Genomic DNA, 15,511 nt, shown 5'->3' on the forward strand with positions numbered 1-15,511 from the left:
TGTCTTGTTTGTTCATCATTGAGATACAATAATGATTTTTACAGGCCCAAGTTCACTGGGAGACATTTTGGAGGAGGTGATTCACCCTTGTAATCCTAACCCCTGTCCAAGTAATCAGCTGTGTGAAGTGAACAGGAAAGGGTGCCAAACTGGTCAGGACTGTCTCACGTTCATCTGTGTGCAAGGTAACATGTTGGGACAATATTGTTTTTCTTTTCTTTTTTTAATTGAAGTAGTATTTAATTGAAGTGGTTCGTTAGGGTGCACAGTTTGATCTGAGCCAGAACTTAACCAGCTACCCAACATGGTGTTAGGAGCTAGTTTACTGAAGAGGGGACTTCATTTTGATAATGCATTATAAGTCACAGTCCCCATGCTATTTATTAGCAGCAACTCTGCTTATAATGTCACTGAGAGTCAATGACAAAGCATTCTAAACGTTTAAACCACAACAGGTTCTTAGAAACATATTAAGTATGTTAATATCAGGTTTTTAAAAAAAAAAATTATTTAGATTTAATGACTATATAACGTGTATAAGTGTTCGGTGACTACCTCCAATAAAGTTGAATGTCTACCTTCTCTTGCAGTCTTTGTATGACAGACCCAACAATGTTTGCAGGCCTGACACAGCAAAGAATGCACAAGAAATGCACTCTCAGCTTTATTAGAGGTAGCCTCGAAACACTAAACCAAGGTCCTGATTGCAGAACACTCTTTTAATTTTACAATAAGTAAAATGTTACTGCATTTTTTAATAAAACATTTCAGTAATTTATATTCCAAAAATCCTACAATACAAACAATATAAAAAGCTGTATCATGTGTGAGATAGCGGGTTGTGAGAGACAGCAGGGAGGGGGTTAAAGCCTCCCTGAAGAGAGAAATGCACCTTTTTGTATTGTTTTGCTTTTTCAGTTAATCAGTTTTGTTAATTGTTTTATTGTTTAGTTTAATTGTTTAATTGTTTTATTATTAATTATCACCCGCACCTGGGCATTATTGGAAAATTGGACCCAGGTGCGGGGTTTAAAAGGAGAGCAGTCAGTCTGCTCGAGGCTGCTGAGTAGAAGGAGGCAGATGAGGTGCTCTGCTTCCGAGCAGTCAGAGAGTGTAAGTGCTGTGAAACCTGTGTGTTTAAGATTGTGGTTTGTGGCAGGTAAACGGCTTAGCCGTCCTGCAAGTTAGTCAGGGAAATACCTGGTCAGTAAGCCCTCCAAACGGAGTTAGGTGTTTGTTTGTATTTTGTTTTGTTTTTGTGTTTATTAAAATAATAGCGCGACAGCGCTTGGAAACGCCATTTCTGTGTGCTGGGTCGTATTCTTAAAGGGGCAACGAACCCGAGTGGGTGCGAATCTTTTACACATGATATTGTATAACCAGTGTATCATTGCAACCCTAACATGGGCTACCATGGTCTACATTAGAAACATTTTTGCATTGTTCCGTCTCATAATTTATATTGTATACTAATCTCGGTTCGGACTAAAGCATTTGTGATAGTTCTCATATTACATCTGACCACAGAAAAAGTTTCCCCTCCCCCAGACCCAAACTCCTGCATTTTAACTAGTGTGGCTATGGGAGTGTGGTGTTCAACATGAATAAATAAAGTAAAGCTAAAGAGTAAAGCAAACAACCATTTTAGGGCTTTATTGCCATTTATGGGTTTATTTCTAATGGTGAGAAAAATAGTAACCAAAATTGCTTGAAGTACTGTACTTATCGTAATCATTGCATGTGAATAATGTACAAGCAGTATAAGAATATATTGTAAATTGGACAAAATGGAAGGACTGGCATTACATCGCAAACGCCAGGTATGTAGGATTTCGAATTAAGGGAAATGGAACCATGCAAATCCTCTCAAATGCACATTTAGATTGAGCAATTGTTTATGTCTCACATTCTTTCTTTCTTACTTTCTTTCTTTAATTGTGTAGGTTGTAAAATGGGAGAAGCCTCAGAATTCCTTGTCCACCAAGAAGCCCTTATTCAGGTTCCTTTATCTAAAGGGGAGGTTGGCTGCTATAAAGTCTGCACTTGTGGTCAGAGTGGTCGTCTAGAAAACTGCGTTGAAATGCCTTGTATTGACATGCAGAAATCGTGCATTGTTGGAGGCCAAAGAAAAGGTATTCCTTAATATTCCTTGTGACTGCTTAATATTATTAATCATGTACTTCTGAATCAATGAGACAGCTTGGAGTGATGAAAGCACAATGCTGACAGGCATGTACCCAAACTTTAGGACATTCTGCCATCAGTAACAGGGAGACTTTATTTTGAATGCACTGAAAATCAACTACATTCTGTAGGACCCAGTGCAAATCCACCATCTTTATTGAATTCATTATTTTTTGGCACATGGCACAAAAACATATAGTAAAACCATTATAAATGTATTTTAACCCTAAGATGTATGTTACTGAATTTATATCTACAGTTCACAGGACATTACACAAGTAAGATTCCAATGTTGATACAGATGATGATTATTAAATTTAGTTGAACTAAGAATAAGACGATAAAACATTATTTTACTATAGCCAGTGGTCTGCGTACTGGGTTTTTTATGCGTTGAAAAAATTTGAATTACACATTATATTTAAATGTAATGCGCACAGCTTGAGTATGTATGTTATCAAGCTTCTTGTACTTTGTTGGTTCCCTTTAAGTACGAAATGTAACCATTAAAGAATGGGTATTTACCTCCTAAAGACCCGAATCCTGAAAACTGTATACCAAAGCTGCTGTTTGAGCCTGTGACACAGTCATGGCCCCGCCCCCAAGGGCACAAAAGGGCTGCACTTTCAGATCTCAGTGCCGTTTTTCCTTTCAAGACTGACCTGATCGGAGAGTCTTGTTCAGATAAGTACATTGTTGCTTCTATCTGTATATACAGTGCTCCCTCTCTATAACGGGGGGCTCGGGGGACAGACAATATGAGCGTTATAACCGAAGAGCGTTATATACGGGGGAGGGGGTGGGTGGCACTGCGGGACACATCTGACTAAAATACAAAATAAAATAACTCCCTCTCTATAATGCACATATAGTGAAGCAAAAATGCAGGAGTTCAGTTTGAAGGCACAGACAAGCAAACCAAATGCGAGAAGGAGAGCGGGTCGGACGAGGGGAAGAGGGAATGGGCTTGCCCCAGGTTTGGCTGCCGGAGTGGGGCTGAAGCGAAGCTGAAGACTGCAGCTCCTCTCGCAGCAAAAAAGTAAATACATTAGGAAAGATAACCACGTAATAGGCCTAATATTTATTTTGTTATAAAACAAATGCTGAATAAGATGTCTGTGTTATAAAGTGCCAGCGCAGCATTTCTTCAGTTCAGATACTGTATCAAAAAGTACTGACCTGGTGTTAAATACACCAAACTGGTATGGAACAGACCCGAAACTGTACAGCTACTGACCCGGTTCCAGCCCGCTACCGACCAGTATCAAGATCACTGGTCTGGTACCAAACCGGTCCCGCTCGGGTCTTGACCCGCCCGGTCGATATCTATAAGCAGATTGAGGCAACAACTTTACAACTGTACACTGTACACTGCATTGCTTGCGCCTTGCATCATGCCCGGGTTTTATCTCTGTGAGACATGCAAGGCCAGTCTGTTTGTTTATTGAGGACAAGCACGGCAGGTTCTCTTTCTGCCTGGGGCCAGAGCATGCTAAGGAGGCAGTGGCTATTCACAGCTTCTGCAAGTATTGTGCCCCTTTCTCCAAGCGCACGCTTGAGAAAAGGTTATCCCGCAGCTCTAAGGAGCATTTTGCGTCCCTTACTCCTGCTCAGCGCTCTTCCCCATCACCCTCTCTTTTGCGCCAAGGGAGAGTGGACGACGCACCCGGGAAAGTAGCCCAGGCAAGAAACCATCTGCACGGTCTTCCTCATCCTCCTTAAGCTCTGCCTCTCCTTCCCCTCCCCTGCGGAATAGGAAGAAGAGTCACCATTCCAGGAAAAGATGGAAAAGATCTGGACAGCTGTTTCTCACCAAGGAACTGTTCTTGCTGAATTACTGCAGGAACATTCTGTGCCACCTGCCCCGCCTGGGGCTGCAAGCGCAGATTGGCCACAGGAGGACATACTGTCCATCTGAAGAGGTGGGCGAACAGGAACTGGACTCAGACGGCACATCCCCTGTAGTTAAGCAATCGTGCAAGTGCCCTGGCCTACAGCAGGGGAAACAAGGCAGTACATTTTTGACGAGGAGCCTACCGCCTCTCCCATATCCCAGCCAGTTCACCCAGATTTTCTCTATGAAATCCAGTCTTCCTGGGACCATTCGGCAACAGCTCCTGCTGCTTCCCGGTCGATGGACACCTTATATATAATGCATGATGCGGAAAAGCTGGGCCTTGGTTCAGGCGCCTAATTTGAGGCTCCTATCCAAAGACATTGCAAGCCCTAACTAGCTGTGCTTGGTTTATGAGGTGATCTTCAAAAGAGGCTATTCAGCCGGAGCGTTCACCGGACGGCTATGGAACTATGATAGCATCCAGGTAGCCTACCAGTTGCATTTGCTGCGGTCCCTCTCTGAGAACCACAGGCCCTCACCACAACAGCTGGATGAGCTGCGCCTGGTTAACAAAAACCTGCTCCATGCGCTGGAGACAGACTGAAGGTAGAAACCTTGCTGCGCTGGTAGATGCATGCAGCCAGCTTTGGCTTTCCCAAGCATGTCTGGCTGACCGGGACAAAGCACTGCTGTTGGACACCCTGATCACTCCAGGGCATACATGTGGTCCCACAGTGCATCTGCCCTGGTGACAAACTGGGCAGTGGACCTCCTCTCAAGGGGAGCCCAGCAGCTCAGAGTGGAGGCTTCACCCTGAGGTGGTAAGCCTCATTTGGGAGAGGTTCATAATAGGAGGCGGAGACCCACTGGGAATAGATGCCTTGGCACACCTGTGGCTGAGGCATCTGTTATACGCCTTCCCATCGCTCGCCCTGCACCTGCTGCATCTGGAGAAAATCAGGGAGGACCGGGCCAAGGTGCCCCTTGTAGCCCCATTTTGGCCCAGGAGTTTTTCAACCCTGATACAGCTCCTGAGCGGCCAGCCGTGGAGACTGCCAGCGTGCCGCGACCGACTCAATCAGGCCTTATGGCATCTCGACTCATCGAGCCGATAGCTCTGGGTCTGCCCCCGAATTGCTGACACCCTACAAAATGCCAGAGCAGCGTTGGTACGTCCCAGTACGGGTACAAGTGGGGCTTCTTTCAGACGTGTTGTCTGCCTCGTGGGTTCGATGCCATGGCAGTAATACTGCAGTTTTTGCAGGACCTATTTGATGAGGGAAATCCCCCTCCACATTCACCTCCGCAAAGCGGGTGAGTGAGATGCAGGCATTCTCTATAGCGAAAGCCTGCTTAAGGCCAGGACAAAGGTCACGCTCCGTACCAATCCTGCCTTTTTTCCGAACACTATCTCAGTGTTCCATGTCAACAGTCTGTGGAATTGGGGGCTTTCCAATCCACCTCCTTTCCAGTCTGACAGAAAGTAACAGCTCCATATGCTGTGCTCAGTTTGGGTCCTGGCATACTATGTTCACAGCATGAAAAGTTGGAGGCAGTCCAAGCAATTTTTTGTCTGCTATGGGGCGAAGTGCCATGGTCAAGCACTGTCTAAACAGCGATTGTCAAAGTGGATAGCAGACATGGTCAGGACTGCCTATGAGCTGGCCAACTTGTCCCCTCCAGAAAAGCTCACTGCCTATTCCACGATGGACATGGCAACTTCGTGGGCTTTATTCCAGGGTGCGTCTGTCAAGGACATATGCAATGCAGCGGTGTGGGCTACTCCCAATACCTTCACTAGGATCTACAAACTGAATGTCGTGGATCCTTAAAATCCTGGTTTTGGAACTAGAGTGTTAAGGGCGGCTTCCCAGTCAACCCTTAAAACACAGGCATAGAGTTGAAACTCTCCCTCAGTTTTTTCACCCTAGCTACTTGTTACTGGGTTTCCGAATAATAACGCATGAGTCAGCCTTGTATTATTCTGGTTGTTCCGCCATCTTGCCCTTGCGACGGCTTTGGTACACTCACCCATTTGGTAATGGTTACATTTCATACTTGAAAGGGAACATTAGGTTATTATCATAACCCTGGTTCCCTGAAATAGAAATGTAGTCATTGTAGGCACACTTGCCTGGAATTAATAACTATTTTTTGATATATCTGAACTAATCTCTTGGATTCATTTTTGAGCACACATTATGCAGTGGCAGCATGTGAACTATTGACTAGATCAACTTCCAAACACCCAGCACAAAGGAGGGGGGAGTGAGCCTTTGACCTGTGGACTTTAACTGAACCCGACACAAAGGGGCTCTACAGGATCATAAATAGATTGGAGCATCCGATCAAGATTTATGGAGGAAACGAAAGCTGGAGACAGCCGAAGGAAGTCATAATTAGATAATGTATTCATCCCATGCAGGGTGAGGCAACCCATTGTCCAAAACAATGGAAGACAGTTGTAGGGGCAATGTATTGGTCTTTATGTGAAAGTCCTATAAGAACTAGCAGCTTGCAGCCAGAACTTTGAATTGGTTTCCGATTTGGTTGCCAAATTGGTTTCTGAGTCTAACATGGTTCCATGTTAGACTCTTGACTAACATGGAACCATGACTCTTGACTGCAAGAAGATTCTGTCCCCTGCAATAAACAAACGTCAAAGAAAGCTCCGGGTTCAGGACTCCTGCTGATAGGAAAAAGGATACAAACTTCTGTTTCCAGTCGTAACCACAGCATAACGAGACTGTATCTTTGAGGCGAAGCATTCAAGGAAAGAAGAAAACACACAGGCAGTGGTTTTGAAGATATGTTGTAACAAAGTGAAAATGTAACTACAACGGAAGATTTATTCTGCAGACTTTTGGGTCTTCAGGGAACCGTTGAGTTTAATTTCATTACCTTTCCTTTGTGGAACTAGAGTAATTAATTGTAATTACAACAATTGTGTTAGAATGAAATGTGGAACCTATACTGGATGTTAGGAAAGCAATATGATTCCACTTGTACTGTAGTTAAATGCATTATTGAGAAACAACATATATAAAAGCATATACATTCAAGGGATAAATGTTTAATTGTGCTGCATTGGTGTGAATGTAAACTGTTACCTCACAATGATTTTCTAAGTTTTTCCTTTCTGTACCATTAGTATTATTATCTAATACACTGCTACGATATTTTAACCTACCTTGTTGTGGTTGAGGGTGTTTTGTGTGTTCATTGTAATTCCTCAATCTTATACACGTCATTAAATAAAATGATTATGATGAGGTCTTAATTAACGTGAATGAATATTCAGATTATTTAACAGATAACTAATAGACTGTGTTTAGTCGGTGATCTAATATGGTAATGGTCATGTAGTATTCATTCAAGTTGATTAACGCACATTCATTTGAACTGTTGTAATTCTAATTAATTAATTGTTTAAATTAATTATTAAACAAACTAATGTAATTAGCCCCACACCATTAACCTTCAAGGTTGTGTGTCCATGATTGCAGCAGGCTTGAAGGAAAAATAACACTGAGATCTGTGAGTGCAGTCATTTTGTGCTTTTGGTGGCAGGGCATAGAGCAGCTTTGGTATACAATTTTCATGATTCGGGTCTTGAGGAGATAAATACTCTTTCGGTAATGGTTACATTTTTATTTCAGGGAACCAGGGTTATGATAATAATAATGTTACTGGCATCTCAACTATCACTTGTGAATATACTGCATGCCTTAGCTAGGCAATGAATCATAGAAGTGCCGAGACAGCTATTGGTAATTGTAAGCTGCTTGGGAATTGCCAGAAACACGTGCCAAGAAGTCTGGATTTAAAAAAAAAAAATGTGGATAGAAAACAATCTGAAAATAATCCCACCTAGTAAGCACTGCCTAGTCTGGAAATGATGCACTGTATTTGTAGTAATTTCTTTTACAGCAGTCACAACTGTAGTTGATTGATATGAAATTGTGTTTTGTCTTGACATGGCCATCCTATTAATCAAGGATTTGATGCTTCAGGTCATGGGATGTCCTTTCAAGTCGACTGTAATGTCTGCTCGTGTTTCGCGGGCAAACTAATCTGCTCAAGCCGACAGTGCCTGAATGAACACAGCTCTGATGAAGACAGGCGGATGTTTACAGGTATAGAATTCCGTGTTTGTTTTTAGTTTGGCTTTTAGTGTTCTGTTAATTTTAAAGGTGTACTGTTTTCTAATATTCTTTACATGTTTAAGAAGATTGCTTCAAAATATGATCCCATTTTAGCTCTAAAAGGTAAAATGGATCTTTCACTGCTAGTAGCAAGTAAATGCCTGTTTTGCTCATATAGAGTTATAGGGGTAGATTCTCAAAGCTATTTACTCCAAATTGTCATTAGCACAATTTTTTTTCTGAACAAAAACACCAAAAACGAAATGCCAAAACGAAAAAAGAAACAACATCCGAGTTAAAAAAATCTTAATAGTTTTTTTTTTTCTGGTTTGGTAACTATGGTATAGCGTCCCGGGCAAGGCTGGTCTGCACCCTTTCAAATAGTAGACCCAGACACGGAACTGCAAGTTAACTGCTTTTCAATAACTTTTAATCAAACACAACAGAGGAACAAAATAAATGTTTCAACAAAATAACTACAAACAGAAACTCCTCAAAATAAACAAACCCAAAACACTCAAGCTTCGGCTATCTGGTGCTCTATTTTGCTTTCTTTCACTTTTTCTTTCTTTTTCTCTTTTTTACCACTCTCCACTCTCCACTCTCCACTCTCTCAGACTCTCTCTCCCAAACAAACATTAATTGTTCTCTTTTATACCATGTGGCCAGGTGGTGATATACAATATCACCACCTGACCACATTCCACACTCTACCAATCACACACAATCAAACAATTAAACAACAATCAAACAATCAACAACCATGTACCTGTGCAAATGGTTGCCATCTTGGTTCCAGGCTGCTCCTTCACCAAGATGGCCACCAGCCACAAAACACCCATGTGCAGAGCCTATGCTCTGTCACAGTAACTTTATTGGATGCATTTCTCCTCTTAATTAATTGGTCTATTTATTTGATTAATTGGACAAATTGAACATTGACCCTGCTGCCCTCGAGGACTGGAATTTGACACCCCTGCCATAGTAGTTGCAAGCAGGATTCAGGGGTGTAGGAAGTGTGTGTGTGCCAATTGCTAAAACTGTTGAATGGCTAAACTATGCAGGAATATAGTAGGGTCACAAAGGGAATATCTTAGTGTAAAAAGAATTTAAAAAAATGTGGACACCAGCTTTAAAACAGAATTTTGATGTGTGTATGTCAGAAACATGTTGATTTGCCATTATTAAAATATTTTAAAGGAAGTCAACTACAAGGTATAACTTGCTATAATTGTATCAAATGTATTTTTAACAAGATGCATTGCTTTCTGAAGAAAACAGAATGTCAGAAAAGATGGTAACCAATACTTTATTTAATTCATAAGTGTATAATTCAAAAGAAAAAATCCTTCTAAAATAAGGTTTTGGAGGCAGGTATTCAAATTGTTAATACACAACTTCAATCACTCAACTAAATACATTTTGACCAGTACAGAAAGATGAATTGTTTCCTTCCTGTACTGCCGGTAAGCTAAACCACATGATTTTAATTAGCTTTTTTTTTTTATTTTAGGTCTGCCGTGTAACTGTGCTGACCAGTTTGTGCCAGTGTGTGCACAGAATGGCCGCACTTACCCAAGTGCCTGCATTGCTCGCTGCGTTGGACTCCAAGACAATCAGTTTGAATTTGGATCCTGTCTGTCAAAGGATCCCTGCTCCCCTAATAATTGTCCAAAAGGTCAAAGGTAACAAGTATGCTGATCTATTCATTAATGATCCTTTCCCAGTTGTATCAGGGTGAGCTTTCTTGTACTTCCATGGTTTAATAGGCGATGGATGTTCCAACTGTAACATTCAGTTGATCTAAACAGGGAAGGATCTGAATACTGCCATTTCAATCATTATGGCCACTTACATATTTTTACAGACTTATACTAAAGAGACTAAATGATGGCCGTATTTAGATCAGTTGAGCAGACGATGATGTTTTATTATATTATTTGTAAATTCTGCCTCAAAAACAAATACATTGAATAAAGCAAAGCCATTATTTTCAGTTTTAAAATGCTGCATGATTTGGTTTTAGTCAATTTGAATACACCAGAGAGGAAATGTTTCTGCCTTTCCTGTTCCTTTTGGATAGAAATATCTAAACAGGCCAAAAGGAATAGCTGCTTACTATTAAAACTAAATTTAACTTCCCCATTCCCATGTACAAATAAATGCATCAATGACACCTTTTCTATTGGTTTTCAGATGTTTACCAAAACAGAAAGTTTGCCTTACAAGTATTGATGATTATACATGCAACCAGTATGAATGTGTACCCAAGCCTACAAACTGTGAAAAGGTTGCAGAGGATCCTGTCTGTGACACTGACAATGTTGAGCACCCCAATCTCTGTGAGCTTTACCAAAGAGGGAAATGGCTTGCATACAATGGACAGTGCCAGGTAGGGATAGCTGCATTGTATTGTATAAGTATAATAAATATTACAAATGGATCATGTAAAAATAGTACTGTATGATTATTAATCTTTTTTAAAATAATTTCTTCAGCTCTTATGACAAAATTGATTATGAGCTTTATTCCCTATCAAGTACAAAATGTAACCATTACCTAATGGGTATTTAGCCTGAATACAATATAGCAAAGCTTCACATCAGAGCCGAGAGAGACTACGAACAGCAAAGTATCAAGTTACTTATATCTACTTATTTGTAATTACTCTAATTAATGTGATTTATTGTTATGTGCTCATAGTAATTACTGTATTGTGCACTCAGCCATGGTTTAAGTTAGTCCCCCAGTGGTCTTGTGTCCCGCAAGAAGCCGCCCCTTCCCCTGGATCGAACAACCTTAAGTCAGCTACTTGTGTTCTCTCTCAGGCTTCTAGCTTTGTTTGAAGTTTAAAAAATAAATTTGGTTTTTTGTTACAAAAATTATATAAAATTAACGGTAAGCGAGTTGTTACTGTTTTGTGTGAGAACATTTGTTTCTCTCTGTGTGTTTTTCTGTTTTTTCACAGAAATACAAACGCAGCTGCTGGGCTCAGCTGTCCTGCGTTTGAACGAGATGCGCTAAACTGCTTGTAGTTTCTCCCATGGTGTCTCATTCCCACATTAGTTGTGCTTGCAGAATTATTGTGAAGACTGTTAGGGCTATAACAGTAGGCTTTCCTCAGTTTTCTGATATAGGTGGGTGTCCCTATAGATCGTTGCCGTGGTAACTGTAAGTCCAGACCTGCTCCCGTTCCCGCCGGTACACTGTACATCAAACGAGGTTACCATCCTCTTCCTGTTTGAGACCGGAGCATGCCAAAGGGGCACTTGCAGACTACAGTTTCTGTCAGTTCTGCATGTTCTTCTCTAAGCGTACGCTAGCCTCTACCTCCCCTCCTCCTGCTTCTAGGGGAAGAGGAAGAGAAAGAGTCACCGGTCCCATAAATTAGTGGACTCTGAACAACTGGATAAGCTCGGGGCAGCTGTTTCCCAGCAGGGCACAGACTCCAGGTCCATGCTGTCCACTCTGTCGGACGACAGGGTGCAAAGAATAGCTGCTTGTCTGAAACTTTTTCATCTCAACAAAAAGCTCACAGTAGTGACATTCCAGAGGCTTCTGGGCTTGATGGCAGCAACTTCCCAGACGTGGCCGCCTGGTGACAGTGTCTCGTCACTGTCTGAAGGAGCTTTCCTGGTGGACACAGCCTGCTCACCTGCGCTTAGGCATAGCACTGGGCAGAGTCACCAGAAGGGAGGTCATCACCACACTGGGGTGGGTGTGGAATGGCAGGGGAGCGCAAGGGGTATGGAACCCACTGTGGCATGGTCTCCATATCAAACACAAAGTGGGGGTCAGCCATGAAATGAACCCCACAAAATTGAGTCTCACAGTCACCTCAGGCAAAGTGGTTCTCTATAACAGGAGCCGGGACCCGCTGGCAATAGATGCCTTGGCACACCAGTGGCCGAGGCAGCTGCTGTATGCCTTTCCACCGCTCGCCATAGAAATGTAACCATTAACCTTCAAGGTCACTGCGTCCATGATTGCAGCTGTCTTGAAGGAAAAATGATGATGATGTCTGTGTCTGCAGTCCAGTTATGCCCTTGGGGGCGGGCACGACTGCATTACAGGCTCTGACATGTAGCTTTGATATATTTTATTCAGGTTATCAGGGTCTTTAGGATAAATACCCATTAGGTAATTGCTACCTTTCTATTTCAGGGAACCAGGGTTGTTAATAACCTAACGTTCTCTTTTGTTTTGTCTACACTTTCAGGTTAGATAAAGTTTTACTCTTGCCCACTTTTCTTCGGAGTACCGTGTTTTAGATTTATAGATTATCAACCCCTATAAAAAACTGATTTAATTTATTCTTCAAATGCAATATTTAACTACAAATTCATAATTAATTTTAAACTGATAAACAAAAATTGTATTAGTATGTATAACTAATAAAGAGTAAGAAAGTCTGAAATTACAAAGCAGTTACCAGCTGACACAGCTCTTCATGAAAGCACTTTTATTTAGAGAGCTATTGCAATAACTAGGTTGTACATGGCTGTCTGGGATTCCTATGATGTGTGTTTCAGAAAGAAAAACTGTATAGGCTTGAACAGGCTTATAAATGACATCTTCAAGCACTATTATAATGTTAATATTTTAAAGGAAACACAAATGTACCTTATTTTTTTAACATAGACTAATGAACTACAAACCTTCTTAAATATATAAAGATATCAGTATAAAACCGTGGGACACCTTTAAACGAGCACCTACATTATAATAGAAAAACTGTTTTGCTTGCTCATGCCTGTTTAACAAAGAGGAAAAGTATTTCCAGGACTGCATCTCTGAAAATCAGACTCTCAATACAAACACAAAGTGGGGGTCAGCCATGAAATGAACCCCCACACAATTCAGTCTCACAGTCACCTCAGGCAAAGTGGAGTCATTGAAGCAGAACTGTTCATAAAGAGACCATCCCTGAAGCATGTAGGAGCAAGCAGCTGTTACACCAGAAACCAGATTTGAACCCATTTGAATGACTAAAACCGTCTTGTCAAAGAAGTTTAAGCAAATGTGATTTTTAAACAATTTCAGTTCTTATATTGCTAAATATACACTATGGCCCAGATATTTGGGTTTGCACACCGCACAGAGGGTTATGCACGTCGCAAATGGCACGCAATCCGTTTTGCACTGTGCACAAATATAATGTATGCATAGCACAATTTGACAGGAGTGGACGACAATTTACGAGATCCTGCCATGTTCTAAACTATGCGCCAAGCACAAAACCAGTTTTGCGAGGCACAAAATAACACTTTTAAAAAGCAAGCCTTAACTCCGCAAACATCAATTCAGCACTCACTCACCCAATCACTGAAGTGAAATGCAGGTGCTTTCTGAGGTACTACAACAATGGAAAACACCCAGCGATCATACAAGACTCCGTCCACATCTATATAATGATTATATTCAAAATAATGATTGTGAGAGCAGCATCACTAGTTTAAAATACATGTTTAAAAAATAAACAGGGAAGCTGCAATCATGATCGTTCTTTCAGACTGAAAGAATAACTCCCAAAACAAAATCAAGAGTACAGCACGGTATCATAGTGCATACCGTCGGTCTGTAACATAGACCGAGCCGGCAGATACTAAACAACTACCTGTATAATGCAGGAATGCTTTACTTTAATAGACACATACAGCAGTATATCAACCCTAGATCGATCAAGCAACAGTTTGCACCTCCTTACCTTGCATTCACATAGATTTCAATATCAAAGACACTGCTTATACAGTGGTAAGCTAGGCTACTGATTACTGAATTGGTACATTTTGTCGGCGTTTTGAATGTAAAATGTACGAAAGGTGCTCCTTTCTTATTCCACTGCCCGTTCAGCCCGCTTCATTTAAGTTGAATTAATTGTCCCCCAGGTTTGTCAAGCAAGTTTTATGTGTATGTATGTATTTTCTTATAACAGACGCCCTTATCCAGCGTGACTTACAGTTCTTACAAAAATCAGTCCAGACACGGATCAATAGTGGTTTGATAAGCGGGATCACGGCTAATACTGAGAAAGGAAAAAAAAAAAAAGGATGGTACTGTAACAGAAAACAAGAAAATTTTAATGAATTACAATAGGTAACATGTACATGTATTTGTGTACTGATATTCACCTGTCAATTATGGAGACAGAAGTAGAGAAATCATAAACTCACTTCCCAGCAAACAGCACAGCAGATGCATCTGTTTGAATTCTGTAGAATCTGTATATCTGTATATTTAGCTTATTAGCCATGCTAATGCCTGTGATAATGATAAACATTAGATGCAAATGTATGCATGTGCGCAAATTTCATATGCTTAAGCACAATGTTATTTGAATTGCTCCGAAGGCCAAATTTGAATGAAAATGGCTAAGTTTTGCAAGAAGCGTGACAGGCTTGCAATGCGCAGAATGTTTCCATTACATGTGTTTGCTAAGTGCCCTATCCTCAGCAACATTGGCAAAAGGCCGCAGTGCCCAAGGGCTCAATCTGTAAAATATCCCTGTAGTTGCATTCTCCAAAGGCTCCCTTTCCTTTTCATGCCACTCACCCGGTAATTCCACACTCAGGTAAAAGGACCTAGCTAACTTTTTTTTTTTAATATTGTTATTTATTTCTCATTGATATCAGAAGCATACTTTGACACCCACGATCTGCATTCCATGCTATTGACTATGCCATACAGGTGTGGTAGGAGCAGGGTGCGTGGTGAGTGGGGGGCAGTTGGAAGGGGCTTTCAGCAGGAGTATGAGTAAGGGATACACATGTACAGACTGCATCCACAGGCAGCGTTCTTGGCCGGCTCCATGCTGAGATTCCCGTCTTCGGGGCTTCCGAATAGAGTAGTGTTTTCAGCACTGTGGGTTTGTTTTACAGTCCACACTTCTGTAAATATGTTTATGTATAGTGTAAGGAGCATGGGTCGGAGCTACTTAAAACACTGGCTAGCAGGCGCATTTCTGTAAAATGAAGAGTGGAGTTTGATGCTACAGAGGTATTTTGTCTGTCTCCTTCATGTTGACACTTATCCAGTTAGCAAGTCGCCACAATATATTTTTTATTTAAGTTTTATATGTTGAATAGCCTACACTATACTGTGGTCCATTGTTTCATTTCTCCATTTAGTAGCTTATTTATATATTTGTGGGGGTGGGCATGCAACTTCAGGGGTGCCAATGCTACCGATGTGTGTTGAGCTTTGATTCTACATTCCATGTGCAGGTTACATTTGAGTGTAGACTTGTCTGAGGAATATTGGTATGTACTGTACACCTATGATAGCTGCTTGGCAGGGTATTGTTAACTGTCCATTGTCGTGTAGTATTCCAATTCTGCGCATTCAC

General features: G+C 41.3%; 1 protein-coding gene across 2 annotated transcripts in view; it reads left to right on the forward strand.

The window, feature by feature from the left end:
• LOC117400670 (reversion-inducing cysteine-rich protein with Kazal motifs-like) overlaps positions 1-15,511 on the forward strand; it is a 74,753-nt gene that overhangs the window by 42,989 nt on the left and 16,253 nt on the right. The window contains exons 13-17 of one of the 2 annotated variants that reach the window (XM_034000937.3): positions 45-185; positions 1,944-2,132; positions 8,020-8,157; positions 9,680-9,851; positions 10,363-10,558. In XM_034000937.3, coding sequence (XP_033856828.2) covers positions 45-185; positions 1,944-2,132; positions 8,020-8,157; positions 9,680-9,851; positions 10,363-10,558 — 836 coding nt within the window. The remainder of the gene's footprint in view (positions 1-44; positions 186-1,943; positions 2,133-8,019; positions 8,158-9,679; positions 9,852-10,362; positions 10,559-15,511) is intronic. The other variant, XM_034000938.3, reaches the window with a different exon arrangement.

The sequence above is a fragment of the Acipenser ruthenus genome, chromosome 4 (genome assembly GCF_902713425.1).
Source record: "Acipenser ruthenus chromosome 4, fAciRut3.2 maternal haplotype, whole genome shotgun sequence".
In the NCBI taxonomy this organism is placed as follows: domain Eukaryota; kingdom Metazoa; phylum Chordata; class Actinopteri; order Acipenseriformes; family Acipenseridae; genus Acipenser; species Acipenser ruthenus.